This window comes from Adiantum capillus-veneris, chromosome 5 (genome assembly GCF_014529385.1).
Source record: "Adiantum capillus-veneris isolate H3 chromosome 5, ASM1452938v2, whole genome shotgun sequence".
NCBI lineage: Eukaryota > Viridiplantae > Streptophyta > Polypodiopsida > Polypodiales > Pteridaceae > Adiantum > Adiantum capillus-veneris.
The window spans coordinates 146514645-146542223 of record NC_140935.1 but is presented as its reverse complement, the minus strand read 5'-3'; the positions used below and the strand labels follow the sequence as shown (position 1 = coordinate 146542223).

At 44.1% G+C, this 27579-nt stretch overlaps 1 protein-coding gene across 5 annotated transcripts in view; it reads right to left on the bottom strand.

Annotated features, from left to right (window-relative positions):
- LOC147458245 (ABC transporter B family member 25-like) overlaps positions 1 to 21128 on the bottom strand; it is a 157319-nt gene extending 136191 nt beyond the window's left edge. The window contains exons 1-6 of one of the 5 annotated variants that reach the window (XM_086512932.1): positions 20962 to 21049; positions 20540 to 20605; positions 2382 to 2459; positions 2244 to 2279; positions 2094 to 2168; positions 1751 to 1875 (exon numbers count right to left, since the gene is read on the bottom strand). In XM_086512932.1, coding sequence (XP_086369058.1) covers positions 1751 to 1875; positions 2094 to 2150 — 182 coding nt within the window. In that variant the 5' untranslated portion in view covers positions 2151 to 2168; positions 2244 to 2279; positions 2382 to 2459; positions 20540 to 20605; positions 20962 to 21049. Of the gene's footprint in view, positions 1 to 1750; positions 1876 to 2093; positions 2169 to 2243; positions 2280 to 2381; positions 2460 to 20539; positions 20606 to 20961 lie in introns of all 5 variants that reach the window. The other 4 variants (XM_086512933.1, XM_086512935.1, XM_086512931.1 and 1 more) reach the window with 4 other exon arrangements.
- Positions 21129 to 27579: the final 6451 nt, after the last annotated feature.

Sequence of the window (27579 nt, the reverse complement as noted above, 5' to 3'; positions counted from 1 at the left end):
CACACAAGGAAAGGAAAGTGAAGCATAAGCTCGTCTGCAGGTATTTGGTCAAGTTCACGAACTATCCAACTCTTGATGCAAAGTGGATGGAGGAGGAGGAACGGGTAGATACTACTCAGTTATTAGAGCTTTATCTTGAAGCTTTTGGTTTAGCGCCGAATATCCCAAAAGTGCACGTCTACTCCACTCCTTTGTCACAGATTATCCACACGGGAAGCGAGTCAACCAGCTTCTCTCTGAGTCTCCGAGATTTTTCGGGTGCTAACAAGCTTATAGTACTTTGTTGAGTGACTTTATGAGATGTACATAACAATTGCCATAAGTTGTGGGCTTGTGGTTGGAATTCCCAAGGAACTAAATGAAACATGTACTCTTTCATTTGTTGTTTTTGTCTGAGTATATGTTAATGATCAAATGATTGCAGCATTTTATTTGAGCATATGTTGATGATCAAATGACTGCAACATTTTATATTGTTGATGTGAATCCGGAGTGACGTAATTTAATTCATCAAGACATCTGTAAATGATCAATGCGGTCTTGTAACACGACACAAGAGAGCGAAAATAGATTGAACTTGTGCACAATCTCAATCCCAATCACAATCACACTCTCGATCTCAATCTCAATCACACTCGCAATCTCAATCACAATCACAATCATGCAACCTCCGCCGATTATAGAGACCGTCTCCCCCAATAGGTAGCCGAAAAGCGGCTATTTTGTCGTCGAACTCCTGTCTTTAGCAAAGCGAACAAAATAGGCTTAGAGAGAGGCGTCCCACATACAAACACAAAAGTACAAAACTTTTCCAAATTACAACCCTAGCAACCTCAAAACTCGCTCCCAAAAAGTATCCTAGGTCAAAATTTGGAATTTTACGAAAACAATCAGAATAAATCCCTAAACTATGGAAAAACTCTAAAATGACCGAATTTTGCTTCAAACAAAAGTTACCGCAAATCTTTGCAAAAATAAGTCCTATTATAGGTCTAGATGTGATTGCTAGACAAGTCATAAGATCTCGATGGGGATAGTGATGTGAATGTGAGTGTGATTGTTCAATGACTTGTGTCTTTGTGCTAGTGCATGGTTTGGAGTGGTGAAATGTAGTTAAGCATAGAGTCAGTGTCTACTAAGCTATTCTTTGTCTACTGTCTATTTTGTAGGCGTAATTGAGGGAGATTACTCCTCTTTCAAGAGGGGGATATGTCACAAAAGTCATGACATGGCACATAAACCACTGAAAGGGAGAGAGAGGGATTGTAAATTGCTGATGTGGATGTTCGTACTTGTTCACATGGCTGTCCGTATAAATCTCCACGATTTATGGAGCGTTTTACAGCTTGCCATGTGATAGCTGGGCTACAGAATTTTTGCTGCTTTTGGCACAGTTATTTTGGGAGATTGGGTGTCTACCTTTTGGGCCTCAATGCTTTTCAGGACCTTTATAAGTGTGCCTTGGGAGAGTCTCGCAGATCAGTGTGTGGGCACACAAAGCAAAGGACTCTCCCGGCAGTTGTACTCTATTCTTATCAATACAAAAAGACGTACCGAAAGGGGCGCCAAACTTGGGGCCAGTGCACCTAGAAGTAGCTCCACCGTAGCAAAACGAAGGGACTAAAAGGATGCTCTATTTTGACGGCATCATGCAAAGAGAGTCACTCTGGTTTACAAGTACTCACATAATGACATCTCCAAATCATTAAAAAATGTATGTAGCATAGGTGAGAGTAAAGGAAATCCATACCCTATGATTACAATGACCACTATCATGAGAATAGTGTTACTGACTTCTCGAAATGCTATTGCCTTCTCAGCTTCTGTATCGATTTCGCCATTCACAATGTCAATTATGCTACCTGCAAATTTTGGCTGTTTAAAAGTTCTACACTTCAGATTTACAATGTTTTCCGAAACCCTGTTGGCTTTACTAAATCATTCAGATCAAGAGAGTTCTTTGTAGCAAGCTACCACATTAGCAGCCAAGTCTAGAATATAGCATGAGCAATAGCCTAAGACCACCTTAACTCGGTGACATGAGCCATCCCGGTGCACCGAGTCAACCAAACTCACAAATTAAAATACCATACCACCAGGATATTTGAAAATGCCGCAATAAAAAGCGCAACCGTCGCTACTATCAGCATGGAAGTCTCAGGTTTGGCCTGTGAAAACAAACTTTATCACGTGCACAAACGTTCAAGAGGACATACCAAAGACATAACGGGATAGAGACTTACAAGCCGTAAAACTCGTAAAAATCCAACATTTTCTGGCTGTGAACCATAGTCAAAGTGATCAAAGCAGGCATTACAATCATCCTTGCTTAAACAAGTGATCTTCAGAATTCTTGAATGCCAGCACATATTTTTACTTACAGCAATAGCATCACCATGCTCCAAGTCAGACGAATTCTTGTCTTTGGCATTAGTAGTAGCATTTTGAGAAACTCCACTCTATTTAGACAACGTAAAAAGTTTTATTGGTTGAAGTAAATCCAGAGTACCCTCATGTAAAATTAGTTGTATACGAGTCTATTTACACAAGTCTGTTTTCTACATTTTGTCAAAACACAGAGCACAAGGAAAATCACAAGATTAAGAAGATAAAACTGAGGTGTATAATCAAAAAACAAGGAACTCGTAACAAAATTACCCTAACTCTATAGGTCATTTCCAAAAGAGGCCTTATAACAGTGCCACCAAGGGTTTCTCATAAGAGAAACTACCGCCTTATAGATTGCTTGTAACCGGGACAGGCACCACGTGCCAACAAAAAAGAACAGACTGAACAACTTTAAGCACTTCAAATTACAATTGAATTGAAAGAGATGCATGACACACAAGATGGGGAGTGGAGTTCCACCCCAAGAGAGCACTAACCCCAAACCCTGGTGCCCCTTTAGGTATTTCTTTATATTGCTTGAACTCAATACATCGCCAGTACTCCATCCTAAGCACCTCCACGCAGGAGCGTGCCAAAGAATGAGCCCTTGGCACATATTTAAAGGCCCCTGGCCTATTAAAAGTAGTTACATAAAAAGCTTGAAGTTCTAAAAGTATACGGTCCCAAAAGCTGACGCTAAAAGTTGCCAGCACATTTCACGAGAATCCGTATAGCTACCATGTCATCAACGTAAAACGCGAAAATCCATACAAGAGCCACGCCAGCACTACCAGCGCAATTAGCACTACCAGCGCAATTTGCAGGTTGTCCATACAGGCACCCCACATCATCATCCGCTTGCACATTAATATGTGTGTGTATGTGTGTGTGTGTTGTGGGGGGGGGGGGGCATGTTGGGCCCCCATCGGACGGGGTCCCATAAGTTGGTGGGAACTTCTCTTTAAAAATAGCCCACTCGGCAAGACTTTGCAAGTTGGTAGAACTTCTTCTGTTGTTTCTGCTTCTTCTCTTAGGGTTTAGCCCCCTCGGCCGGGATCTGCAGGTTGACTCCGTTCTTCAATGGCTTGATACATCAGCAGTTTGTGGCATCCCCCTTTTCCCTAGAAAAAAAGTAATCGTCCACGATTACAGCATGTCTGTAAAACTAGCTCAAAAATTTTTGAGGGTCATTCCGAGGAACATTTGGAGGGGCAATCAGTTTTCTCATTCCAAATTAGAGCTCTTGATATCCTGGATCGTTGGCTTCCCAGAAAAATCTCATTCAATAAGGAGTATATTCTCATTCCAAATTGAAGCTCTTGATATTCGGGCGTAGTAAAATTAGCCATCACACCCAGACCGCGCTGATCTATAACGGGTGTCTTGATGCACTAAAATTACATACACAAGCAATCTCCCCCAATTAGGAATATTCCGTGGGTGGTACATCACAATGCGACACAAATGCTCACATATGCATGTTACAAGACACAACAAACACCGCCGCTAAGCACTCCCCTGAGACAGACAATATGTGGTATGAAGCTACTTAATGACTACCTAGTCACTCCTCCGCAAATAAACTAAAAAGATCCGAGCCATGAGCTCAAAGGACTGATACAACCAAACACTCCCCGGACCGTAGCCTGCGTCGCTTCAAGTTTTCAAGCATACAACCAAACGCTCCCCAAACATCCCGTCTTCGTCGTTCGGAGGTTTTCTAGCATACAACGAAACGCTCTCTAGACATCCCGTCTACGTCGTTCTGAGGTTCAAACAATATTAAAACAGCACTTCTCACTACTCCACCCCGAAAGTAAATCATTAAGCATTGCAACCAGTATTAAAACCAGAGTCAAACAATTCAAATCGGCACCAAGATAGAATAGATACCATCCATTTCAAACAAATTCCAAGCTGGATCACCAAACAAGTTCTCAAACAAAATTCAGAAAACTGTTAAGTCAGAGTGAAAAAGCATTCCCGACATCGATCGAGCTCGAAGTCGATTGTCACAAAACGGGAGCGTACACGAGCACTTAGAAAATCTGAAAATTATAATTCTTTGAAAACATGAGAGAAGGGAGAAGATCGACACAGTATTGGGGACCAGAAGATGGGTTGGTCCCCCCTCGTTAAGAGTATTCTTTTACTCAGGGAGAATTCTTATACAAGCACGAGAACCCGAGGAAACCCCTCCGTTCTGTAATCTTAGACCCGAAGGTCGTGCTTTCCCGTAAAGGGCTTGGGCACAAGGCCGTTCCTTCCCGTAAGGGACTTAGGCGCGAAGCCGTACTTTCCCGTAAGGGACTTAGGCGTGAAGCCGTACTTCCCGTGAAGGGCCTTCGCCCTTCTACCCACACACCCGTATTGGTGTGGGCGTGGTGGTATGAAACCGGCTTGTACACTCGCTAGAGGGCGGTAGACTTTAGCTTTCACCCGATCTTTACATTGTTAAACTTTATGAAACAGAGGAAATTCACAAATAAGCATGTGACTGGAAAATACACTTTAAATAAAACACGGCCCGGGAGCTAGAGTGCTTCCAAGCCGACAATGACACTGCATTGGCCCCAAAGGTTGGCACCCCTCTCGGTATTTCTTTATTCAATTAAAACTGAAGAAAAAACCTGTAAATTCCTACGAGCTATCCCACTTATCCGGCTCAAAATGACCTACTCTAGCCCGACTTCAGCAACATAACCGTAGTAGGAGGCTTCACAGACAAAATCCCCAAGCAAAAGGTGACTTTCCTGGCGCATTTGAGCACTTTCCCAAACCTGGCGAGAAATTGCAGCACCCTAAATTCTCTGTTTTCTGCCCGGAAAATGCACCAGCACACCTGCACACTGATCCCCTAGCTTCCCCGAAGCTCCCGAGGGTATTCGGGATCAAAAAGGGTCAAAACCCTAAACCTTCAAAAATACACAGCAGGCTGTAATACACTGTTTCAGGCTCCGTTTCGCATGCCGGTCGCATCCGTAGCAAGCCCTCCAGCTCCTGCAACTGTAGGGCTACTTGCCCTTTGAATCGGACGAGATTCCTCAAGTGAAATCTCTCTAAGTTCACCTGTACCTACGGGGGATTAGCAATTAGCTAATCCAGTACCCGTGCAAGAGGCTCTTGCCTCGGCAATCGCGCATGAACCCACACAACAATACATATAGATGGACAGTTTGGTTCCCCGGCCTGCGGAGGGAGTACCTTCCGCTCCTTTCCAGGATAGGCTTAGAGATTGGGATTGTTCTGGAGACCTCGCATTGCAGCCTCTATAGCTGCAAAGGCGGCCGGCATCCCCACAGTACGTGTTCTGGTTCGGGAAACCCACACAACAATACATATAGATGGACAGTCTGCTTCCCCGGCCTGCCGAGGGAGTACCTTCCGCTCCTTTCCAGGATGGGCTCAGAGATTGGGATTGTCTTGGAGACCTTGCACTGCAGCCTTTGTAGCTGCCAAGGCGGCCGGCATCCCCACAGTACGTGTTCAGGTTCGAGAAACCCACACTCTCCCGAAGGTCATCCTACTACCTCGGGTGAGTGGAGGTTGGTTCCATCAGAGCGTGTAGTATTCGCGCCTCTCGAATCAGTGTTTTATTTGTCGTCATATGGGCCATCTTGCGAATGCCTGTCCACGGAGGAGACCTCGACCTACACCGTAGGCTCAGCCCCAACCTTCAAGGGCTAGCCAACCGCCAGCAGCAGCAGACAATCATCACAAGGTACGCAGGCAGAGCCACCCTCCAAGCATGGGGCTCAAGCGGAGGAGGGCTGGTATCAGGTTCGTCGTTGACGTCGACAGGGGCCACCACGCCAACCTGGCACTCAGAGTGGTCCCCAAGCTCTAGTCCAGCAGCAGTGGGTTCCCACAGAGAACCGTTTCGACCCTCTTCAACAGGACGAGGTCCCTGCTCCACCCTCCACTTCAGTCTCACCTCCAACAGTCTCTCCCCCACCCCCCCCCCCCACCCCCCGAGTTCCCCTCCCCTCCGCCTCTCCACCTCACCCTCCTCCCTCTACCGCTCCATGCCCCCCCTCTCCTTCTTCTCCCACTAGGCCCCCTGCTTCCACATCTCCTCCCATTCCTCCCCCCCGGAGTCATCCGAGGGGGCAGGACCATCCTCGATTGATAGGAGATCTCTTGGCAACGCTTTTGCCACGAGACGCTTGGCGAGAGAGGGACAACCTTTCTTGCGAACCCCCCTTTTGGTGCAGACGTCTCCCATTGCAGCAGTTCGTCGTGGACTGACGAGCTTCGACATTCATCATCGTTGGGATTTCTTTGCCTACAACTTTACACGGTTTCTCAGCGACCCCTCACCAAACTTTGAGGCAGCTTGCTTCAGAGTTCATGTGATGTTCCTTGCAGCTAGAGGGATAGAGGTTGTCACAAACTGTTGACGTGTCAAGCCCTGAATGATGGAGCCAACTCGCAAATCACGGCCGAGGGGCCTAAACCCTAAGAAGAACAAGCAACAGCATAAGAAGAAGTCCTACCAACTTATGGAACCCCGTCCGATGGGGCCCAAGAGACAAAGGAATTAAAATAAAGCACACCCACACACACACAAAGGCTTGCGCATCAGCTAAGACGTGGCAGTCATACGGGCGCTCCGAAAATTGGTTGGAGAAGTAGTTACAGCATGCTCGCCAAGAGCTTGCCAGCACAGAGGAGAGGCGCCATGAGTTTGCTTTCCATCTACAGGCATCTCAGTGGACCCAGGTGGGTGACAGAGTGACAGAGGCTTTCTTTGAGACAGTGGGACCCCGACATGCGCATGCCAGTGTCAGCCAGTTGAGGAGGCCTGGCGGGTCAGTTGCTTCAGAGCCAGAGGACATGTGTGCAGTTGCTACTGACTTTTACCATGACCTGGCTGTAAGCAGAGCCTCAGTCAGAGGGTCAGGATGCATGCAGAGAGCAGGTTTGGGCACAGACGCCTTGTCTTGTGATTGAGGAGATGCGCCAGAGGCTTGAGCTACCTCTTCAGCTAGAGGAGCTCCACGCGGCCCTCAGAGCACTTTCCCATGGTAGCTGTTCAGGCGAGGATGGTTTGACTCCTAGCTTTTTCTTAGATTATTGAGACTTGCTTGGCTCACATCTCTGCAGCGCTTTTCAGTACATCCTACACACACGAGAGATGCCTGACAGCATGAGTGAGGGCCTGCTTTACCTCATTCCCAAGGAGGGTGGCTCCTTGGATGAGATTCGGCAGTGGCGGCCCATAGACATCCTCAACTCAGTCTATAATATTCTTGCCAAGGCTCTAAGTTTAAGGATTCGACCACTTCTAGAGAGCATTATACATGGGGCACATACAAGTTTTGTCAAGGAGCGTAATATCCTTGATAACATCTTTACTTTTTGGGAGGCATCTGCCCTTCCGCGCCTTCGTGGTGAGGATCTGGTGATACTTCTTATCGATTTTGAGAAGGCCTACAATAGAGTTGACTGGGACTTTTGGAGGGCACTCTACGCACGATGGGCTTCTCAGATGCCTGGATCAGAGGTGTGTTAGCTCTTTACAGACGGACACACAGTCAAGTACTTTTGGCATGAGGTAGAGGAGATCGTTTCATGCTCACACGTTCGGTCAGACAAGGCTGCCCTCTTCTTCATTCTATTCTATGCTGAGGCAATGAGCAAATTTCTTGCCCCCTTCTTCATTCTATTCTATGCTGAGGCGATGAGCAGATTTTTGGTTTCACGCCAGGTTGGTCTACGTGGCTTAGCGCTACCTATTCGGGGCAACGAGCTACTGGATGCTAAGTTTGCAGACGACTTAGCTTTGTACTTGGAGGGCAAGGAGGCCAACCGCAAGTGTGAGAAAGCTCTTGAGACTTTTTGTTGTGCATCAAGCGCACTGATCAACTGGAGAAAGAAAGTGGCTTTCACGGTTGGCAATGCTCCTACGCTTGATTGGCTTCCACGTGAGGGTTTCACATGGATCTCCCAAGGGACTGCAATTCAATACTTGGGCTGTTAGGTTGGCTTAGACTTGTCTCTTGAGCAGCAGAATGCTCCCCTTGTTGCTAAATTGGCTTTATCTAACATGAAAATACTTCTAAATGAATTATCGGATTTATAAGTGAGAGGGTTTTCTCGCTTGGGACACCAAGAAAATAATTATAAATAGATTATTGAATTTTAAGTGATAGGGTTTTTCTCACTGGAGACATCCGAGTAAAGAGTATTCCTAGTGCATCATTCAAAGTAATGACGGGAGCACTCTAAACGGGAATATCATCAGGAACGGGTACATCTGATGCGTCACATCGGATGGGTAACAAGGAGCATCGGGAAGAAGTATCCGGCCATCCGAGAACGGACATCTCTTATGCATCATAGGATGGGTGACATAGAACATCGCGAAGGGGATTGTACCATAAGTTCGGTAGGAAAGGACTAGGTGATGGATATTCGTGATGCGTCACAAGGTGGGTGACGGTTGCATCAGAAAGGGGATATTCATAGTCGAGAGGAAATTCCGAATTGTGTTAGAATTGTGCACAAGGAAAAGCAAGCACTTGAATGAAGATGGGTTCAGAGGAAACTTTGAGGAAAAACAGATGCTTTCTAAGAAAGCAGGATTGCTTTTTGGGAAAGCAAATGCTTTCCCGCGAGGAAGTCTATGTCTGCATTGCAACTATGCATGTGATTGCATCCAGGGACGCCTGGGAAGTGCTGTGAAAGCATTGTTTTTAACTTATAAGGTTTTATTGAGTTTTTGGGCAGATTCAGACTATTTTTAAAATAGGAAAGTGGGCAATGTCACAAGGCGGGCACCACGTGCCAATAGAAAAGAACAGACCGAAACAGACTTTTAGGGTTTCAATAACAATTGAACTGAGAGAGAGAGAGAGAGAGAGAGAGACGACACGCGACACGGAGTGGCGGAATTTCACCCCAAAGATTATTGGCCCCAAACCTTGGCGCCCCTTTCGATAATTCTTTATATTGCATCAACACAGTACAAGCCGATACTCCAAACTTTGCACCTTCTCCAGAAAGCATGCCAGAGAATGAGCCCTAACCTCATATTTAAAGGCCCTAGGCCCCAAAAGCAGTTTTCAGTAAAAAGCCTTCAAACTCAAAACCATCTGGTCCAAAAGCAAAGCCAAAAGCTGCCAGCGTAAATCACGGAATTCCGTACAACAATCAACACAAAACGCGGAAATCCGTACATCCTGCCACGTCATCATGCCAACGCAATTTTCGAAAATCTGCCACGTCATCAGTTTGCGTGTGTGCAGGTCCTGCTTTATTTTAATCCTTTATGTCACTTGGGGCCCCATCGGATGGGGTCCCCATAAGTTGGTAGGACTTCTTCTTCTTCTATTACTTGTTCTTCTTAGGGTTTAGGCCCCTCGACCGGCATCTACAAGTTGACTCCATTCTTCAGAGCTTTGACACGTCAACAGTTTGTTACATCTCCCCTTCTTGAAAGAGAGTAATCGTCCGCGATTACAACATATCTACAAAACAACTCAAGTTAGCTCAAAAAAAAATTCCGAGGGTCATTCTGAGGGACAATCAGTTTGCTCTTTCTGTTAAGGAGTTAGCTTCTCCTTTCGGCTCTTTCGATCAAGGAGTCGGCTTCTCCTTTCGGCTCTTTTGATCAAGGAGTTAGCTTCTCCTTTCGTCCAGATCGGAACTTTGATATTCCGGCGTAGTAAAATTAGCCATCACACCCAGACTGTACTGATCTTCCACGAGTGTCTTGATGCACTAAAATTACATACCAATCTCATCCAACTAGGAATATTCAGTGGTTGGCACATCACAATGCAACACAAATGCTCACATATGCATGTTACAAGACATAAAAACATAAAGTCGCCGATGAACACTCCTCCCGCATAACCTAACAAGGTCCGGGCCGGGAGATATTCAACGACTCCCTCATCACTTCTCCCGCATAACCTAGAAAGGTCCGGGCCAAGAGATATAGAGGCCTTTTAAAACCAAACGCCCCCCAGACCGTAGCCTGCGCCGTTTGGAGGTGCTAAGAGTAACCACTGCTCAGACTTCTTAATACTCCTCCCGCATAACCATCCTGCTCCGGGCCGGGAGTCACAACAACAATTATTTTACAAGCATACAACCAAACGCTCCCCAGGCATCGGCCTGTGTCGTTCGAAGGTTTTCAAACATACAACGAAACGCACCCCAAGCATCGGCCTGCGTCGTTCCGAGGTTCAAACAATACCAAAACAGTATTTCTCACTTCTCCACGCGGGAGTAAAATCACCAATCATTGAAACCAGTATCAAACCAGAGTCGAACACTTCAAATCGGCACCAAGACAGGTTCAAAACAGATACCATCCATTTCAAACAAATTCCAAACAGGATCACCAAACAAGTTCTCAAACAGAACTCAAACTTAAAAAGCAATCTCGACATCAACCGAGTTCGAAAAGTCGATTGACTTTCCATCCTGAAACCTGCACCAAAGTTAGGGTTAGATTTCCTTCCATAAGGTCGTAGCCGAGCACAGCATGGTCCATCAGCTCTTGGACAAACAGTGTTTCTTTGGCGGCGATGGTAGTCCCAAGATAGCAATCACATTGGACCTCCAAGATCATCTATTCGTGAAGAGACATCTACTGAGAGATGTCGAGAAATTTCAAATTATGATCTGTTAGGGTTTCCATGGCAAGCTTTTCAGGACCCCACTCTGCCAGAAGTTGCACTCCGAAGGAAGATGTCAGAAACTATATAACTTCGGGCAAAAATTTTCTTGAAAGCTTGCCAAGTCCTTGGAAGTGTGCGGCTTGGTAGCTATAGACATCTGCATGGTACTGTCTCTGAGCTATAAAAGCATCACACGCCCTCTCCCAGAGGGAAGATGTAACAGACACTCCAAGTGGAGAATCTACCGCGACACCACAATAAATCACTTCAAAACAGCTCGCAGTTCACAATTGATTCGGCACTGGCCCGACAGAGTTCCATGCCTAGAGATATTGGCCCCAAAGACTGGCGCCCCTTTCGGTATTTCTTTTGTATTAATCTGCAACTCAAAGTACAAGCGAGTAGTTGGGACTCACTCTCAGACGCTGCGTCCAGATGCTCTGAGAATTGAGAGCCCAACAACTCTTATAAAGAGGTTACAAGGGATGCTAAAAGCAGAGCCCCAAAAGCTGAAAATTAAAAGCTGTCCCAAATAAAGCTTTCAATTTTCTCTCACAAGCCCTCTTAGGGAAAATAAAGAAAGGGCTTAAAATTTATAAGCTCTCTCTCTCTATCTCCTTGCGCAGAATCCAACACAGCCAAAAAGCAGCCAGCGGGCGTCTGTACATGCTGCCACGTGGTTGGTTTTTTGCATAATGCGCCGCAATTTTCGGGGGCTGTCCGTACGGTGCAGCCACGTCATCATTCAGCAGCGGCATTTCCGGCCAGGAGAGGGTATATGTGTGTGTTTTGGGACGCCACGTCACCAATTTGTGACATACCCCCCTCTTGAAAGCATTGTAATCGCCCTCGATTACGCTTGCAAAACAGACAGAAGCCATAAAATGTCTGCTAATAAAGTGTCTTAGCAGACACTGACTGTTAGTACCGACGCACTAGGAACACACATCTAGCACATGTACCAATCGACAATCACATCACACGACATCACAGGACATCACATGACAAATCACATTCAACATTGATTCGGATCTCAGACCATGATTTATCGGCAATGCAATTAGCAATCGCATCTAGATCCACTCAGGACCTCATAGATGCCCGATTGACTAATCCCTATTGCAACCATGTCTATCAGTTCTTGCACTTAAACAAGTCAAGAACACGTCAGTATCATGTTCGGGAATTCCAGTTCATAAAGTCATACAGCAGAATACTGTCAGCTCTCAATATCCTTGAAGCTCAAAGAGACATCAGTGACTCTAGTATCGAAAATCGAGGCATCTGTTGACAAAGGAGCGGAGTAACTCCCCTCTTGTGCATACCCACTGCACCAGATATCCGGCCAAGCTTAGTTCAGGGTTCCATTTGGAATAGACTATGCTAAACCAAAAGCTTCAAGGTAAAGATTCACATTCCGAGGAGTATCTGATAGGTCCTCCTCCTCTATTCGCTCCGCATCCAATGCAGAGTAGGTCTTGAATTTAACCAAGAACCGTCATTTCGCTTTATCTTCTTTCTTTCTGTGCCAATTTCTGTTTTGGAACGAGTATCTGCTCATTTTCGTCCATTTTGGGTTGCTCATCATCAGGCACATCGCCTTCAAAAAGGCTTCAAGAGACTCACATGAAAAACATTGTGAATCCTCCAAGTATTCTGGCAGCTTCGGTCCAAAGGAGGCATCATTTATCTTCTCGAAAAATCCGGAAAAGTCCACACTATCTCATGCTAAGCTTTCAAAGAAGCCGCTCCTTTCACTTTTTCTTTCTCGGGCGTGCCTTCCCAAAATGTAAGAGCACCCAATAGTTCTCCTTCAATTTTAGATCACGACAAAGTCGATCTGCTGCCTTTTTCTGAGATTTCTCGAAAGCCTTCCGGAACAAATCCCTTGTGAACTGGTCGGCTTCAAAGAAAAGGGTGGAACCTTCGTAGCACATTCAATAATCTCAAATGGCACCTTCCCCATCAAAGAGTTAATCGTGTTTCTGTAGGCATATTCCACCAAAGGTAAAAACCTTTCCACATGTAGTTTTCCGATTCAACGAAGAAGACTTCAACAAATCCAGTACCACTGAATTAGCAATTTTTGATTGCCCGTCAGTCTGCGGGTAGAACGATGACAAGAACTGCAATCGTGTGCCTATGTTCTCGCAAATAGCCGTCCAAAACAAACTCGTGAACTTGGGTCCCTGTTGGAGACAATCGTCTCACGCATGCCATGTAATCTGAAGATCTGAGCAATAAACAATCGTGCCCACGATGTGTTCTCGGGAGATCAAAAATGAAATCCATTGCAATACTTTCCCAGGGGCGGGTGGGTATGGGTAAAGGCTGTAACAATCCCTGTGATTTATGCCTGTCAAACTTGACCTTCTGGCATACCAAGCAACTGCGCACAAACTCGTCCACATCCTTCTTGAGTCTCAGCCAAAAGAAGTATCTCTCTCTACCCCTTTCAAGGTGGTAGCAATGCCGTGGTGACCCGTAAAAAGGCGGACAATGGCAATCGGTAAGAACCTTTTCCCCCAATGGCTGTGTAACGCACAACATGGTTTTCTTCATCAAGTAGCCATCCAGAATGGAATAGTCCGCTACTACCTCCCCATTCTGTATTCAACGGAATATATCTGCAAAATCTGTATTTGTGGCGTACTGACCGACCATATCCTCGAAGCTTCTATGATGTATCAGAGAAATAGCCAGAACCAACGGCTTCCGGGACAAAGTATTTGCCACCAATTTCTTATGTCCCTGCACATGGACAATCCGGATGTAAAACTGTGACAAGATGTTTGCCCACCGCATCTGCTTTTCCGATAGCTGCTTCTGTGACAAGAAGTAGCGTAGATTCCAACCATCTGTGCAAACCGTAAAATCGGCTCCAAGTAGGTAATGTCGCCACTGAGTAAGAGCGTGGATAGCCGCCAAAAGCTCTTTCTCACATATCTGTACTGTCAATTTCCGGCCTTGAAAACAATCGGCTCTCATAGGCAATGACAACGGCCTTCTTGCATTAAGACCACATCCAAACTACGACCACAAGTATCACAATATACTTCAAACGACTTTTGCAAATCCGACAAAGTCAAAAATTGGTCCTATAGTCAAATTCTGTTTCAATTCCTGAAAGGCAGTCACTTCTGTGAATCCCCAAGAGAAAAAAGGACTCCTTTCTATGTCAACAAATGCAAAGGGGTAAACAACCTCTGCAAACTTTCTGATAAACATTCTCCAAATCGGGCCAATCACGGATATAATCTCTATCCTAGCCGGGTCCATCTGCACTCCGGATGCTGAGACAAAGTGTCCCGAACAGGTGTATCTCTGGGCTCGGCTCACACGGTAAGGTGGCCGGCTCGGTGGTGTGATTCCAAGTATCAGATTAATGATATGATCCTTAGTGGAAACTCGCCTGGCAGGCCCTCTGAAAAGCAATCAGCATGAGTGTGGAGAAAAATCCTAGCGTTCTTTGTTCAAATCAAAACATATTCGACCTTCATTCATCGTTCAGTTCTCTCCCAAAAAAAAGTGAGTAAAAAAACTGAAGTTCATCAAGTACAATCTCTGAGCCCTTCATTTGTCAAAGTCGCTTTCTCGGCCCGATAGTCAACCATGGCGTTGTTCTTGTGGTATCAAGGGGATTTCGAGTAGGACTTCACAACCTCCCAAGCTCATGGTGTCAAATTTCTCCTCTTGCAATACATTGTCCTGCTCTACTATGCTCATGCGCTCCTTTAAAGCATTTAAGTCCACGAGCGTTTACATTACTTGACTTCCTCTTCAAGTTGCATCAAACGTGTTGCTTGCATCTCAAGTGTCCTCTCAAGATTCTCATTGTCAACCACAAGAACCCTTAGCGTGTATGTAGAAATCCTCGTGCCCTAAACACCCCTATCATTGCAAACGAAGTTTGCCAATGATCGGTGTAATGGCTACATCCCGGCCGCTAGAACTACCTCCGCCTATGGCCTTAGCCTGTCGGGCGTAATTCCAAATCGAGCCGCCAATTCAAGTGAAAAGAACTTGGCCTTGGCTCCTTCAAAAGAGCTTCCTGATCTTTCCCTTTGCCCTAAAAACGGAAAAGTTTGTACTTTCATTCATTTGATTCGGTTCGGGTCCCACGCAATGTGGTAACAATTCTGTTATCTGCCTTTTCTGCCACATCTCTCAGCTGCTTTGAAACTTTCTGGCCTTTCTTCATCCTGTTCATTCGGTGCCTTGTTAGGGTACTTTGCGGATATATGCCCAGTTTCCCCGCAATCAAAGCACTTCCCCTCTCTGATATAGTTGATCCTCTCTCGACAAGTGAGCTGGGGTCGTGCATCCTTTTCTTTAGTTTCTAGGGTGCTCTTCTTCTTTCTACTTTCATTTTCCGAAGTCTGTTCGGTTCTCTGCGTCATGATCTCATCTGTGGGGTAAGTCAAATTGCCTGAATGAATGGCAAAACCCTGTTTCGCATAACTCATCAGTTCATGAATGGAATCTGACTTTTGCTCTAAGCAGTGATCTCGGATCTCTGTAGGAAGACCCAAGGTAAACCGCTCAATCTATTCTTTGAACGAGATCTTCTTAAATGAAGAGGAGGGTAGAAAAGAGCTCCAGAATCTCTCGCAATAAGCATCCAATGTATCCTTCCTGGTCATCCGAAGATGGTTCCAAGCAGTTCGTATGTCGCGTTCATACTCTCAAGTCAGCCAAGAAGAAATAAAAAGCCTTTTAAATTTCAGCCATTTAACTGGCGCTGTCTTGTTTAATAGAAGCGTGGTTCGAGCATTTCCCTTAAAGTAAGAGGCAGGCCTCAGAATCTTGGAGTGCTCTGAGTAACTCCCTCGTGAGAAAGTTATGTCAAACTACTGTATAAAAGACAAAGCTTTCAAAGCATATCTATAACCAGAAAACGTGTCAAATTTAATTGACTGTCCACCTTCCTTAAACTCTCTGACTTTCTTGCTTTTATCTTCCAGAAAGTCATACTGGTTGGCTTTATAAAAACTCTTCTTATTCGGTAAAAGCTGCTGTCATCAGAGTCTGAACTATCTGAAGACGAGTCCTCTGTAGAACTATCAACCACGGGGCGAGATTTAGGCTTCTTTGCCTTTTTCTTGCCCTTTCCAAAGCTTTGCTTTTTTCTTCGCTTTTTGCCTTTTTTGTCTTCTTCGCTCGAGTCAGAGGAGCTAGAAGAACTGTCAGAAGAAAAAAGAAGAAGAAGAAGAATTGGGTACTCCTTCAAATCGAACACGCTTCTTCTGCTTTCTTGCCGATTCAAATGTAGACTGACGACCCAAATAACACGGGAAGTCAGCGCCTTTCTTCTGCTTTTTGTCGTGCTTTCAAAAAGCTCAGCAATTCGTGTATCAACCACCTCTTCTAATTCTTGCTCTGTGTACATCCTCGGAGTAGGAGGTTTCTTCAAGGCCGGTTTGAGGGGTGGTTCTGTGGTTTGCCACCACTGTGCATGCACCTCGTCGAAGGGGGTCTGGCGCATAAATTTTGCAAATTTCGGGTCCTTCGCAAAATTTAGCATCATCTTTGTTGCATCGCCGATCAATCGTCGACACTCCATCTCTTCGATCGCCGCCTGAGTAGGCCGAGGCGAGCCGTACTCCTCGCGCGTGAATCTTCGTTGTGATCTCTTCCCGCATCTCCGGATGCAGAGGAAGTCAACTGATCTTTGTCTGAAGCCATAAGTGCCGCATAAAAAGGATCGGATTTCCCGTAGAAGAGAAATCGGCCGTGCTCGGATACCACTGTAACAGACTTGGACACTCCAAGTCGAGAATCTACCACGACACCACAATAAATCACTTCAAAATAGTTCACAGTTCACAATTGACCGACACTGGTCCGACGGAGTTCCGTGCCTAGAGATATTGGCGCCAAAGACTGGCGCCCCTTTCGGTATTTCTTTTTGTGTTAATCTGCAACTCAAAGTACAAGCGAGTAGTCGGGACTCACTCTCAGACTCTGCGTCCAGATGCTCTGAGAAGTGAGAGTACATACAGATGGAAAGCCCTTGTGTCGGGCATTACGTTTTTGTATTCAAAGGGGGGGAGAGGTGCATGAGAGTGGAATCATTGCGCTACATAAGACAAGGGAGAAGGCAAGCTTTCCATTAAAGCTGTGAAACCTGCACCCACTACTCTCACACACACACACACACACACACGCACACACACACACACTGTAGGCACTTCATGAAGAAGATAACCCCTCCTCTCTCAAAAATGGGCGCCCCCCCTTGGGATCAATCTTGCAAATTGATCTAGTGCCACCATGTGTCCACTTTGCCTCTTTTGAGTTAATTTCCTAGTACCCACCAACTTATAAGTGTCGCGTGGGGCCTAAATGACTTTGAATTGAGCCTAGACATACTTTTACTGCTCGGATTTCAGTGTCAACTGGCCCAACCAACTCGTGGCGACCTGGACTTTACTATTGCGAGTGAAACTCTTGGCTGTCAGCCATTTCACACTGGCCATACAATGTCCGACCATTTGTGACTTCAAAAAGAGGGTCCCAAAAATTAAATAAAAATCAAGGGAAAGAAACCAGGTTAGTGGTTGCCACAGCCTCGTAACATGGTATGGGACACCAGCCCTTGTGGTAGAGGCTAGCCCGTTTGGCTGCAGGCTCCTAAGCTCGGCGGTGTATTGGCTCAATGGCTGGGAGGTGAGTCTGATGCCCATTTACTATGGAACTTGGTGGTGCCATGCCACTGACTTATCACACCTGACAAAAAACTCCCCCAATTGGAATAGAAGCTTGTGTAATTGTCGAGAATAAGCTCTTTCATTGTCTAGTGCCAGAGGATAGAAACCCCAAGGCATCAATGGTGGTAGCATGTAATTCAAGAAGTGTTGAAAATCTTGCACAACAGGCAAATTCTGTTGATGATGTTTCAAGAGAATGTCACAAAAGTTCTCGATAAGAAATTGCAAGTACTCAATAAAATCCAAACATGTTGCATTGTCTATTTCGGAAGGACCCACTTGCTTGTCAAAACAACAAACGACTAAAGCTCTGATACCACTGTAATCGTAAAGGGCACCACGTGCCAACTAAAAGAACGAAACTAGAACAAACTTAACACTTAACACAACTAGTAATTGAGAGAGAGAGAGAGAGAGAGAGAGAGAGAGAGAGAGAGAATCCACACAGTAGACACAAAGTGGCGGAGTTTCACTCCCGGATGCACTGGTCCCAAAACCCTAGCGCCCCTTTCGGTATTTCTTTTATAGTGATCTTCAAAGAGTACAACCACCGACGAGAGAAGCACTCTCCGATCCACAATTGTCAGGCTAAAAGGAGCTTCCCCCAGAGCTCTTATTTAAAGGCCATTGGCCAAAAGCATTTAGTACAAAAGCTAGCATTGTTTCCAAAAGCAACCGTTAACTAGGCGCCCAAAAAGCATCTTTTGTAATATGGCTGAGCTGCAAGATCATCATCCCTAGAAACGCGCCGTGATTCACAGAGGTTAACGTAGAACAATGCCACATCATCACTTGGCCGAGAAATCACCTTCAGGCATTTTTCCCAATCTCCTCTTCTAGTAAAGGTTGCCACATCATCACTTTTGTGACATGCATCACCTTCTTTCTTTGTCTTTTCTTTGGAAATATTGCAAGTATTAGATTTCGTTTTTCCTATTTGCTATAAGCTTGTCTTTTCTCTATGTGAAAAAAAAATTCTACATATAATTGCTTTGTGGATTGGTTGTCTGTACGTGTCTGCTTGCATGTGTGTGCCGTTTGCTTGCCTGCATGTGGGAGGTGTGGATGTGGGTGTGCCTGCTTGTATGCCTTCTTTTTTCAGTAGAAAATGAGAGCTGTATTTTGTGTACAAAAGACCCTCAAGGATGCTCAAAGGGCTATCTCCTAGAGAACCTACAAACCGGAGTACAATATGAGTGCTAGCTATACATCTTCCTATATGCTTGTATGCATGTTGTTGCTTGTTTTCCTGTTTTATTCTCCTATTTGTGAGATTTTTTCAGGCTCAAGAATTTGGAGGTTTATGTGGGATGGAGAGGGTCGATATTTCTCTTGGCAATTATTGTCCTGTTGGATTGGAGATGTGTATGCATATTGCCTCTTCGTCGGCTTGTCTTGCCCTACTGTTTTATGCTTATGCACGTTTCCGCGTTGGTCTCTCTTTTAGCTCTTGATCAGATAGTCCTGCTGGCTTTAAAGATCTTCATGCAAATACTGGTGACGGGCCTCTCTTTGGGTCATGTATTTCGGTCTTGAAAACCTTCAATATGGGCTGCTGTTTTTGGTGTGGATGGTGGTCCAGCCTTTGTGTTGTTCCGGTGGTGCACACAACTGGTTAGTCGAGGTTATAGAAGGATGACATCTTGGCAGAGTGCACTGCTTGGCGCTGCAATATGTCTTGGGAAATTTTGTGTATCATGTCTTGGGGTCATCCACCTCTTCCGCTTCCTTTTCTCCCTATCTGCACATAATTATATACATGTATTTTCCCCTCAACTTTGTGGTTTTTCAAGATACTGAAGGGATGTTTCACCGATGTTTGTATCTTGTCATGTGGCTGATAGTTGTATTTTATAATTGGCAAATTTTGCCTCTTCAGTAAAATTTTTGTAATATGAAAGGGTACAAGCATTATTTGAGAGAGAGAGAGAGAGAGAGAGCCACAAACGCTGGCAGACTTCCAGTATATTCAAAATGTGATGATACAATAGGTTAGCGCGCCCCCCCCAACACACCTCTCTATTTAACACCCTCATTTTTTTAAAGGGGATCTATGGTCCCATTCATTACGAGCGCTGATTTGGCATGCAGTCCTGAGTCATCAGACAACTGGTCTCAAATTCTGGATGCTGAGCAAAATCCAACGATTGCATGCAGGCATTCCCGCTCAGAACGTCATTTTGATGGACGGTCAGGATTTTCCATCCCCCGAACCCTGACTGTAACGGTGAAGAGAACCTACCTCGCACAGGTTTCCGGCACACCCACAAAACAGCCCACTCCCTATAACCCACCCCCAAGAGATATGGGGCACTAGCTCCACTCAAAGGGCGAAACAGAGAGGTTATTCATAATACATTATTGATGCCAGTGTAAAAGAAAATTGCAAAATGTGGATGAAAAAATTCCTACTATATTTGCGACGTAAAGACAAGGGGGAAAGCCCAATGTTAGCTGTGAGGAACGAAAGTAATACTACAAATCAAGGGTGAATGTGACAAAAAATAGACTTGCCACATGCCATTTCCCTTAAATTTGTTGGGTGCCTTAAGCAATGTAGAAGGTTTTCATTGGTCGAGCTCCTGAACCCGTATGATCATAATCATTGTACAAAGGCCCTAGTGCACTTCAGGGGCATTAGAAAGTTCAATAATCTAGCTTCTCAACCACAAGTATCATCATAATCACTGAACAAAGGTGCTCATCTACTCCAAGGCATCAAAAATTCCATGGGCCAATGAAGCACATCCCCTTCATAGCAAAAACAAATGGAAACGATGATAAAGATAGAGACAGTGCCGACGCTACCTCCCAGCTGCATCCTTAAACTGATGTGAATGATCGAAAAGCCTCGGTCCCAAAAGAAGCTCTGTCCTGATGGAATGGAGGATCAAAAATTAACAGCATTGGGTTCAAACTGGAATAAGGTCTCTTCAACCATAACCAATATAGTAGCCTCTGAGAGAGGTATGTGGTGTGTGCCACCGCAACTTCAAGAGTGCTTCCAAACACTTGAACTGCTACGACCAAGCCATGTGCATTGTGAAAGGCAAGGAGCCAACACCCAGAAAAAAATTACGGTTATCATTGAACGATCTCATCAAGCTACCGCAATTGTTTTTGTTTGAGACAGACAAGCATTGCAGCCAAGAAGAGAAATGGAACACACGGGTTGCATTGCAAGACTTCTCTCTCTCTCTCTCTCTCTCTCTCTCTCTCTCTCTCTCTACCTTGATGGAGTGTTGTAGGAGAGGAGTTCGTTCTGAAGCCATTTCGGTTCGCCCGTCACTGGTCAGTAGTAGGCTACGTGGGTTCAATTTTGGAGAAGGGGTTATTGAGGGGAGATGCCTTGGGCGATTGAAGCGGAGGCAAAGGGATCGAGGCCGAAATGCATGCAGGAGTGCCGCGTGTCTCACCTATTTGAAAATAGGTACTGTCGGTATTTACGGAGATTCTTTAGAAAACCATTCCCATTTCTAAGGGCCAGTTCACATTGAGCCTTTGTGTTGCCAACGAGTGGCAAAACTATTATCGTTCCCACAAGGAGTTGCCAAAAGAAAACTCGCATCTAGTTCGCAACTAGCTGTGCACGGTGAGCGCAACTCCATATTGATATCCTTGGGAGAGACGTTAGCTTGTGTTTGCCTCAAACGGCTCCATTGCATATCATAGATTAGCTCATATGCACAACCTAGTAAAAATCAATATCATAATCTTATGATCTCCAAACAATAGGAAATCATAGATAGGCTTCAGATCATAACCTTATGATCTCCAAATACTATAGGAAATCACAAATTGTACCTAAAAAATGAATTCAACCCACCACAAGGAGTTGTTCAAAGAAAAAGTGGAGAAAATAGTATCACTTGTGTTGAAGCAATGCGGGTTTTCAAATAAAAATTGATAAGAGAGTCAAGAGCACATATGCATCTAAGATCCTCAAGTGAGCCAAGCACTGTGAATCTTGTCAGAATTAAGGTTAATTTTGGATGCCACATAAGATCAAATTTTTCCACTAGATTGACACGAAGACATGTGTGTGCCTCTCAAGTCGGGGACACAAGTTTGAATCCCCCAAGGGCATGGGGGCGACAATCAGATTTACCCACACGCCAAGTTTGACCCAAGATTTCTTTTCAACCCAAGTTTCCAAATCCAAATATAAATGCTTCATATCGTGAAATCTCAAGGCCTAGCATTTCACATCCTTAATTCCATTCGAAGGATGGCGTGCCAATTCAAGCAAAGGCATATGAAGTTGACACCATCATCAAGAATTTTGTATTATGTGTTGAAGCATTCTTAGGCTCGTGTCATACGTTGTCAAAGAGTTGGCGGTCTTGCCAGGAAGGCGCCAGGCCTCTAGCTGTGAGGGTTTGTGGGGAGACTGTGAAGCTTTTCACTTAAGCGAGCTTAGTGTTTGTATCAAATACATTGTGTGTAGCCATTGGGATCTTACACGCAGACACACACATACGCACACGTGAAACCCTCAAAACAAGACAAAGATAAAAACATCAAGGCTTTGATCGTATCTAATCAAAGGTAAGATGAAAGGGTTCACTGATGCATTTATGACAGCAAGTTGTTGTGCTCCAAATAGACTGCGAATGGTTCTTTGAAATTGTAACTTAGTGCTTACAAAGATGTAGATATTTTGCCCAGCGATAGGAATGAGCCGAGTATACAAGTCTTCTTGGTTCATAGTAATATTAAGAAAGCAAGACTCAACCCCTAGAGGAGAATAATATGTGCACATCGAAAGAATTAGAGTAGTCTAGTAGTGGCAAAATAAGAGGATGTGGAGAAAGAAGAATTTCTTGCAGTCTTTCCGGCCCAAAGAGTAACAGAATTCTCTGTTGGAAGTGGATTTTACAGCTAATACAAACATTAATTCGCACAAAGTGAAAGGGTTGAAAAGTTACACCATTGGGGTTATTCATCTAAGAAAGCTCAGAAAGTAGTCAAACAATGGAGGAAAGAGATAAGAGAGACAACCAACACACAAAGACCCACACAAGCTCAAACCAAACAAGTGAAGCACACCTCAAGACTTTGTGGTATTGTAGCCAACTTGATGAAGTAGATGATGCGTAATAGTCCCAACACCGTTTGCAAGCCACCAACAATGCGTCTTTATTGATGAAAGAAGGTTACATAGAGTGTATGAGTATTACAAGTGAGGAGATAGAAGGATTGAGGCATGAAGGAGCAAGCTCAAGATGTGTTGGGCTGAAATTGAGAGAAAGTTTTCCTCACGGAGATGTCTAGGAGGTTGGGTGATGGCTTGATAGAGTGGCTTGATTATGGGGATTGCTTGAGCGCTTGATTGCTTGATGGTTTGCTTGATGCCCAAGTGAGGAGCAAGAGGCTCTATTTATAGGTGAGGTTGCCTCTTGAAGAAGATATTTGCTTAGAAATATCTAAGGGATTCAAAAATATCTTGAAATTATCTTCAAAGTTTCTAGATCTTTCTCATCAAGAAATATCTAGAGGTTCTTTTAGATCTTTCTCTTCAAGTAATATCTAGAGGTTCTTCTAGATCTTTCTCTTTAAGAACTATTTAGAGGTTCTTCTATATTTCTCTCCAAATATCTTCTCCTTGCCGCCATAAGCCTCCAAGAGTAGATTTATAAAAAATTGAGAGAGAGCTTGGCATACAAACTCGTAACCACTTTTCTAAAGGATTTTTCTAGGTCCATAATCACTTCAAAGTGCACCTACTATGTGTAGAATGACACCTCATGGGGTATACTATGACTAAGGCCACTTTTGGCCATGCTATACATGTCATATGCCACCTAGGATGCCTAGTAGATAGGAGGTAAGTTTTATAGGCTCATTTCATCATAGCTCCAAGAAGACGTTCACAAAGAAGCCCGGGATCGAAGCCCATTCCCAACAAGAGTGACACATCAGACTTCGACTAGCTTTTTGCATGCTAAATAGAAAATGCATATACTTATGCATACTTAAGGTATACACATAAAATCCATAATATTGTAGGGCTTAGCTTCCGTTCCCACCATGCACGTGCCACGGCACGACAATGTGCCCCTCCGGACATTTGTAAAAGCTTGTTTTCGTGCTCAGGTAACTTTTAACGATTAAAGAAAGCCAACATGGACCCCTTGCCAAGAGCATACTCGAGCCCTTGGTCTCTCACCCTTAAAGCTAAACCATACCATCTAACATAAATTGTCATTTCTCAAAATTTAGTATTTTTTTAAAGTAACCAATTGAGTGTTGTTAAGGTGTAAGCCTTACGTTATGCCTCCTTAGTCTCTCATATGTTTTCTAGCCATTACATGCTCTAGTCATTCTCTTGGAAGATCATTCTACATATGCATATATACTATATAAATAGATAATGGGGGATGTGATTCCAAGAGGGGGGCGCCATCTGGCAACACATGCTACCTCCAATTTGGCCCCCTTATCGGCTTGAAAAATGCCAAACACGTGTCAACAATTGGGTAGATCAAGACCTCTTTAAGCAGTGCAGTCCTCTAGTGGCTTGAAAATCTTTTATACATACTTTATTTCTATGTCTAAGCATTGATGGTGAAAGTAGTGTGGGATCCATGCCCAAGACTTTGGCCCACACTTGCATATGAGAGATGATTATAGCCCCTACATGATTAGTGTACGGCACAAGCCAAAGAGTAAGAAACTTGTTGTAATACTCCTAAACCAACATTGATCACTATTGCAATGAAAATAAATTGTCAATCTTCATAGAACAATATCATGCCAATAACTATAGTCACAGCCTCAGCCTCTGATGCACTCCCATGATTAGCTAGAGACTAAGAGTTTTTTATCTCATAACAATTTTATTTCCACTAGATCTTTGAATGTATTTGAGATACACCTTAGCCACTATTTTTTGTTTTTAGGAGTTATCCCATTTGCTTTATAACCATCATCCATGACTTCTATACGTTCCAATGTGTCTAATTCTAATTATAATTCTTCATATTGGGGGATTGTGTCTAATTGCAAGAAGATTTTTCTCTTGAACGTACAATTGTGTAAAGACTCTTGGATTATGACACAAGTTTGTAGGTTTATTTACCACTCAAGAAAACTCTAATAGACAAGAAGAGGAGAAGAAATGTAAAAAAGAAAAAGAGAGACAATAACAAAATAACACTATTCTTCATTGATCTATAAGCTTGATGCATCATCTCTTGAGACTTATTATAATGTTAGATAAGTCCAAGGATGATGCATAATCCTTTTAGCATACCCCAGAATATAGTGATACAAACAATAATTGTCAAGCAATAAAGTTTATTTCAAAGTAAAGCTTAAGTGTATCCTTGAACATTAGTGCTAGTTTTAAAGCTATCAAGAATACAAATAGCTTTGATCTTATAGCATGTGGATGATATATTCTTGACATCCTTTGGGTATTCGTTCCATGTAAAGAAAATGATGGTGGCCAACACCACCAACAAGCTCAAATAAGGCTAGTTGACCAAGGGTTCTCATAGAGAATCTAGCACACCATTCCTATGTGGGTCCTACATTAATATGATTCACCTATCATTCATTGGGGCTCACCTCTTACTCATCCCAACTCATGTGCATAGGTAACATGTGGAGAAATCACTATGCTTGTAGCTATTTTATCTTTTTGATGTTTAATATCTTTGTCCAAGAAGGAAATAATCATATGATGGCTTGTAGCCCACTTGGTTAAAATTGTACCTTGTGTTGCTCCTGATGTTTTCTATCAAGCTTCTCTCCTAGCGTGCATTTGGTGTCATTTATAGTAAGCTTTCGTTCCTCTTAATTAAGTTAATGCAAGTAGTATAGCACGCTAGACGACACGGGAGAGTTGATGACCATCTGCAAGACCATAGGGGAAAAGAAGATAATTGAAGCATGGCTATAAAGGGCAGCACTCAAAAGGGAGGGGACCAGTTATGGATCTAGGAAGACCATACCATTATCCATTAATGTAAGCTTTCAAAATATTCTTGTGGGTAGTAGCAATAATGAACGAGTGGTTACATGTGTGTGCTTAAACTTTGGTCTTCCTAGCCTTTGCGTACTTGGAGGAGTGGATCCAAGAACTTGGATCCGGGAGAATGGAAAGTCAAAAGTGAAGTGTGGTTCCCTTTGTCACCTTGACCCTCTCTCTTCTAGCCCATCCTTGCCAATGCCATTCTCTTGCATCCTTTGGCATTTGAACAACGTGTGTTTGAGCATGGAGAGAGTTGAGAGAACCATGGAATTCTTGCAAGAAAAGGTAGGCAAACCTTCTATTCTCTTTACTAGTAAAGTTTTGGAGTAGGAAAACCTCCCTCTTCCTCTTCCTCTTCCTCTTCCTCTTCCTCTTCCTCTTCTTATTCTTTTTTTTTTCACTTCATAATACATAAGAGGTGTTGATATGGAAAGGAAGTGGTGTATGACCATACTTAGAGTTGCAAGTAAAAGTGGCATAAAAGTCTACTAGGCGAAGGCAATTATGTGCAACCAAAAAAAATCTTTTTGCAATACTCTCATTGCCTTATTCTTTTGACTAGATCTTGGGGTTTGGTTTTTTTTTTTTTTTTTTGGGGGGGGGGGGGGGACGAGAGAGAGAGAGAGAGAGAGAGAGAGAGAGAGAGAGAGAGAGGTTTTTCTTGAATGTAGTGGGATAAGCACACAAGAAACATGAGCATTTATGAAATTATTGAATTAGCCATTGCAAATGGATTATCAATCATGTAGCATGCAACAAAACCTACAAAAGCAGACATACTCATTCTCTTTCTCTTTGTTTCACTTAATGACTGCCAATTCGCCTATAGTCCCAAAATCCTATAAGGCTGATACAAGGTCCATATATTTCTTAGTTGAAAAGTAGTCATAATAAGCACATCGAGGGAAAAGTAGTGGTGGTAGACATATCTGCAACACCCTAGGGAGATATGTCCCTTGTCCCAAAAACAAAGTCCATGACCCCATGGGCCTGACAAATGGTGAGGACCCCTTGCCGGGGGAAACCAAGAGAAGGTTGGCCTTGAGAGGATGATGAAGCCAATTGGTGCATGAAGCACGGCACATACAACGTGACACCATGATGGGTGATGTCGGGCACATCGACGAGGACCGACGGGCCATGTGCAGTTGTGACAACATGAGGCTAACATTGGGTGGCTCAATGCCTCGACGAGGGACTGACGGTTGCAGCTACAACAAGGTCGGCAAATGGTTCGATGCATTGAAGGGGACACATGGATGCGTGAACCATCATGCAAATGATGCGATCATTCGAGACGACACCATGATGGGGCTATATGATGACAGGTGCATCATCAAGAGCTTGTGCAGCTGTGACGGGCCGAGTGCGTTGATTGGGGGCTGATGAGTGCATGAACCATGGCATGTATGGTGAGACCAGTTAGGCTGCAATCATATAGAATGAATTCCAACTATGCGAAGAAGGTCAAGGAGGAGATTGAAAACCCATTGAAGGCAAGATGCATAACAGAGGTAGCAAGTGGTGACTGGATATTTTTTATTGTAGTAGTACCCAAGAAGAATGGGAAGTCAAGAGTGTGTATTGACTATCAAAATCTCAATGCTCAGACGATCAAGGATACATTCCCACTCCCATTCAGAGGTAGGATATTAGATGAGATAATAGGCCATGAAATGTGTAGCTTCATGGATGGCTATGATGGCTATAACCAAGTGAGAGTTGCAACATAAGATAGAGCAAAGACAACCTTCATTACTGAATGGGGAGCATTCATATATCTTATGAATGGGGAGCATTCATAAGATAGAGCAAAGACAACCTTCATTACTGAATGGGGAGCATTCATTACTGAATGGGGAGAATTCAT